Raw genomic sequence first — 5,107 nt, 5'->3', positions numbered from 1 at the left:
TAAGGCACTTTAGCCGACGAAATTATATTTTTTCGTCGGCTAAAGTTTAAAAATTTCGTCGGCTAAAGTTTAAAAATTTCGTCGGCTAAAGTCCACTTTAGCCGACGAATTTTTTTTCGTCGGCTAAAGTCCATTTTAGCCGACGAATTTTTTTCGTCGGTTAAACTTTTAAAAATTTCGTCGGCTAAACTTTTAAAAATTTCGTCGGCTAAAGTTCACAGACTATAGCCGACGAAAAAAATGATTCAGCCGATGAAATATTACTTTCGTCGGCTAAAGTTGACCATAGCCGACGAAAATTTTAAATTAGCCGACGAAAAAAAATTCGTCGGCTAAAGTGGACTTTAGCCGACGAAAAAAAAATTCGTCGGCCTGGTTTTTTTATTTTCGTCGGCTAAAGCCTTTTTTCTGGTAGTGTTCCCGGGGTCATATGATTAATAACAATGGAGCAAATATACTTATTTTTGAAAGTCTCTCTGCTGAACATTGTTGAAGTGTAGCCTCTCCTAAAATTTAACTAAAGAGCTCAACTAGAGAGTCCCATAGATACACCCTCAAAAGTTGAAACTTTAATGTAACTGAATAATTCTTTTGTAACGGTATCAACCCCTAGGTTGAGCTGAGAAAGGAAAGAGGAAGAAAATACAAGAAGAAAAGGAAAATTGCAATTTCATTCATAGCTGCTGTTTACAAGGTTACGACTTAAATACTCATCAAGTCCCCGGTAGGATGCTGACACTTGTCTTGCATCTAATAACTAAGGAACAATATCTCAAACCCTAGCGGTAAAAATATAATATCCCTAAAGCCCGTGCGAAACAGGTGCACGGTAAACATAAATGCACGGTAAACATAAAGTAAAATTGAGAATAAACAATACGGTGCGTTTTAGGCACGACAACTTCTCATAATTACATCAGGACTCAACTCACTCTCATGACATCTTCAACTAGAGATTCCATTAGAACTTTTTGCCTCTTCTTTGGCGCAAATTCGTTCTTACAGAAGAAATAGCGACAAGCTTCATATTCTCCAATTGGGAATCTGTTGGGTTGGAGAATGGGTTCGAGAACATTGATATTTGGCTAAAATATATCCAGAATTTAGAGATGACATTCTTCAAGTCATTGGCTATAAGAACAAAAGCTTCAACATTTGTGAGGGACTTGACATTGCTTGTGGAGATGGGTAAGTTAGAGAAAGAGCTAAATGTAGCTGCCCAATCTAAAAGTTCTTCTCCACAAATATCGCCTTTCCCAAGGGACTTGATAGATGTAGAGACTTGATTACTTGTACGATACGACAACACAATGCCTTGTGTGATGAAGATCGTCTTAGTAAGTGGTTCTCCCTCTCGAAATATATCGTTGCCTTCTGTGTAGCTCACTGGCTTAAGATTATCAAAAATTGCCTTGAAAACTTGTATATTCTGGATGTAATCCCTTGGTAGCTAGCTTAATCCAAAAAAATAAACAAATGAAGAGAAATAGATAAGTATTGATTGTCAAACAAGGAATGTTAGACTACAAAAGAGGGTACGTTGGTAAAAGAATTTACTTTGTTCATCAACATGAACGAGCAAAGTTCTCTCTTCATAAAATTTTTCTGTTCGGACGAAAGAATAGAGAGGATACTCTCCAAATGAACATCTTTATTTGGCTCAAGTTTTCTATGCACATCACGCATGATCTTTGTCCTCATAGGCTTACCGATGCCATTCCTTGATAGCCACAGTTGTACCTCCAGATCTTTCAGTTTCATCAGCCGTATAGCTTTCATCTTGGATGATGTTCTAGTTACCAACTGCAAACATATCTAGCACAAGTAAAAAGTTACACATTAACGTCAATTCTTTTTCTTTTTCTTTATCTTTCTCAACAAGTAATGATTGCTACACTTTATATGCCTAAAGTTATAATATCGGAGCAAAATAGTCAAATTTTTCTCCAACATAGAAAAATTTCAAGAACTAGCTAATTATCCAAGCTGTTGGAGTTTCTCAAAATCGGAAAAGTTTCTCGCAAGGCATACGTACATTGTACATGCATGAACATTAGTAATAGTAAGTACCAACCTTCAAATTTGAAGTAAGATACAACAACACTAGTAGCAAGCCACTAATTGCAATAAACACCGCAAAGATGTTTTCCCATGTATAGATACTAGTGTCGAGGTTTTGTCCAAGAGAACTGCATAATCAAAATGTACAAGTTTAGGAATTACAATATGAGTTCACTCTAATACACATATAGTAGGAATAGATTCTAAAACCCTCAAGTTCAATACAGTGCTAAAGGTCTCAAACTTAGCGTAGTAAATAGAATAGGCGATTACCTTAAATTTCGCAACCCCCACCAGAAACAGTGGAAGAACTTCTTTGAAAAATTTGTTGACTCCAAAACTTCGTGCTGAACAGCATCACGAAACATACCATAATCAAATGCATCTTGTCGATTTATAGAGCAAAACTCTTTCAAAATTGTAATGTTTTTGACTGTATGATCGTTACAGTAAAAAGTAGTAGGTTCGCATCTGTTGTCATTTCGACAAGCCTCTTTCCAGCAAGTTGCCTCTCGTTGAATAGCTAAGAAGTACCAAAAAGCTCCAAAAACCTATAATACCAAAAAATAACTGGTTAAATAAAAGCATCAAATTTAGTAGAAAAAATACTAACAATGATCAATTGAATTAATTGGAACTTACGTGACCAACAAGAATGTACAGAAAGAAGCTGAATATAGCCCCAAAATATATACGTCTTTCTGTCACTTTGTTCGGAGTTTTGATGAGTTCCATACACGATATATAAACGCGAGCAACTCGTGGCACATATTGCGAAAGTGCCAATGAAGATAGAAGCTTCATTCGGTTCAAAAAACTTGACTTGAGCAGAACAAAAATGATCACCTGGCAAGGAGGGGTTACAATGGTTTAAACCAACACTAAATATACATGCATAAGAGCATATGCACTCATTCAACACCATCAAACCATTAAACTATCAATTAAATTGCTTCCATCAATTACTATTCACTGTAAATTCCTTTTCTGGGCCTGTTTTTATGCAGCGGTGCAGCTCCGTCAATTTAACAATCACTATTCATCGATTTAATCTTTTATTTTTTGGATTTCATATATTTGGTAAGCTAAATTTTATTTGATATTGTATTTTTATTTGGTATTGTATTGAAATTTTTATTTGGTATTGAAATTGAGGAACATAAAAAAAAAAGCTGTGGGCAGATTTAAAAAGAAGAAGCTGTTGGCAGGAGCCCACGTGCGTGGGTCTCGCCAGTTGATGGCCATCACTAAGGCAAGCAAATGTTGCTTGCGTCTCTTATTTTGTGATGGTGTGGACTGGGTCCCACTCTTGCATTTGGTTTCAATTTTGCCTAGCTGCATCATTCCTTGGCATCAAACCACCAAATATCATGCATTTTGGTGTGATGGAGGGGAACCGCTGCATATGCTCTAACGAGGCATACATGCAAATAATGAGTGTATGATATACATCCCACTGATTCCATTCCAATATCATAGACAACTCGTGACATGCATATCCTTCCCCTCATGTTAACAAGAAAGATTGTTCACTAAAAGAAATACGGAGTTTGTTTACCTGTGGAATGGGAAGAACAGCAAGTAAGTCGACTACATTATATAATAGGAAGCAATAAGTCCACAGAGCCACTTCCCGTAGTTTAATGACCTTATCACGCATCAGATTTCGTGTTTGGAAAACAATATGTGCAATATAACAGAGATCTGTCACTGATCGAAAAGAAAGAGCTACTCTCATCAAAGTTTTGTGCAATCCGATGCAGATCCTGTTCCTATCAACAATAGGAATGTACAAGAACAAGGGATCAAGAGAGACCGCGAGCACACATGAAACTACAAATGCCAACTTCAACTTTGGAAGGAATGGCCGATGTTGATCAATTAGTGCCGTCCTTATGACCAAAAGAAGATTATTACAAGTTCTGCTATACCTTTCCTTGCATCTATCCAATCTCCTGAAATAGACATCATAAATATAACCTATAAGATACTAGAGGAGAAATATCAACATAAAAGGTCTTGGGAATACTGTATTTTTGGCAATGGATTCTATATTTCCTTACCCCATTTTGAACGTATCTGAAGGATGACTTTGGAGATCCATGAAATGAATATTTGACACAGAATAAGAATCCTCCACTGAAAACTCTTCAACTAACCTATGTCCTCCATTGACAACTCTTGTACTTTGTTCTTCAATTAGTGCCGGATTCAGGGATAAAGACCTGGCTAGGCTAAGACAAATTAAAGTACAGTTCAATAGTGCGAAATGTTGTGAGACTTATCACTCAAATTCATACCTACATACTCAAATTCATACCTACATAAAGAGTATATATACTAAATTAAAAAGTGCATGTTAACAATATAAACTAGCTAAGCAAGCTAGTGTTAATGTATGATGAGCCTCGCAGAAACAGTAAAGATTAAGTTCAAAAAGGCCTCAAGGGAACCAAAAACACATTTCTTAATTTTATTATAGTAGCCAAGTGTTGGTTTTGGAAACTTCGATTATTGTATGACTGGGGGTTGGTTGGTTTATTTACCCAAGTGTTGCCAGCCTTGATCTCTCTGCACTTGTTATACTGCCAGGATCACTAATGGAATGTCTCCGTGCTAGCATTGGTGGCGGCGAATATCCACTTACACAGAGTCCTACTTCTCTTGGGAGAGATTTCCTCGTTGTTAGCTCTGTATCAATACTGAAGAACACTTCCATCAGAAAATAAGAATTTTCATAGTTAAATAAGATGGAACAAATTTAAAAAATAAAAATAAAAATGACAGAATCACAGAGATGAATCGAAGAAACTAACTCGACAGTCGTACTGTCTTTGGAGCTCGCCATATATAGCTGAAGCTTAATTATATAAGATACCCAAGGAACTACCGAAGCTAGCTTCTCAGGTTCAGATTCACTATGATCAATTTCTTTGCAGAAACTTTCCAAACCCAGAGAGAGAGAGAGAGAGAGAGAGAGAGAGAGAGAGAGAGAGAGAGAGAGAGAGAGAGAGAGAGAGAGAGAGAGAGAGAGAGAGAGAGAGAG

General features: G+C 36.7%; 1 protein-coding gene across 1 annotated transcript; it reads right to left on the bottom strand.

Moving 5' to 3' along the window:
• Window positions 1–961: 961 nt before the first annotated feature.
• On the bottom strand, window positions 962–4,909 carry LOC101296870 (cyclic nucleotide-gated ion channel 1-like). The gene is made up of 9 exons (XM_004300935.1): window positions 4,878–4,909; window positions 4,608–4,763; window positions 4,125–4,295; window positions 3,620–4,016; window positions 2,704–2,907; window positions 2,335–2,612; window positions 2,075–2,189; window positions 1,558–1,803; window positions 962–1,450 (listed from the first exon to the last, which is right to left on the bottom strand). The coding sequence occupies exons 1-9, from the start codon at window positions 4,907–4,909 to the stop codon at window positions 962–964; spliced, it is 2,088 nt and encodes a 695-aa protein (XP_004300983.1).
• Window positions 4,910–5,107: the final 198 nt, after the last annotated feature.

This window comes from Fragaria vesca, linkage group LG5, assembly GCF_000184155.1.
Source record: "Fragaria vesca subsp. vesca linkage group LG5, FraVesHawaii_1.0, whole genome shotgun sequence".
NCBI lineage: Eukaryota > Viridiplantae > Streptophyta > Magnoliopsida > Rosales > Rosaceae > Fragaria > Fragaria vesca.
The sequence above is the reverse complement of the archived record's forward strand: the minus strand, read 5'-3'. Positions and strand labels throughout refer to the sequence as shown.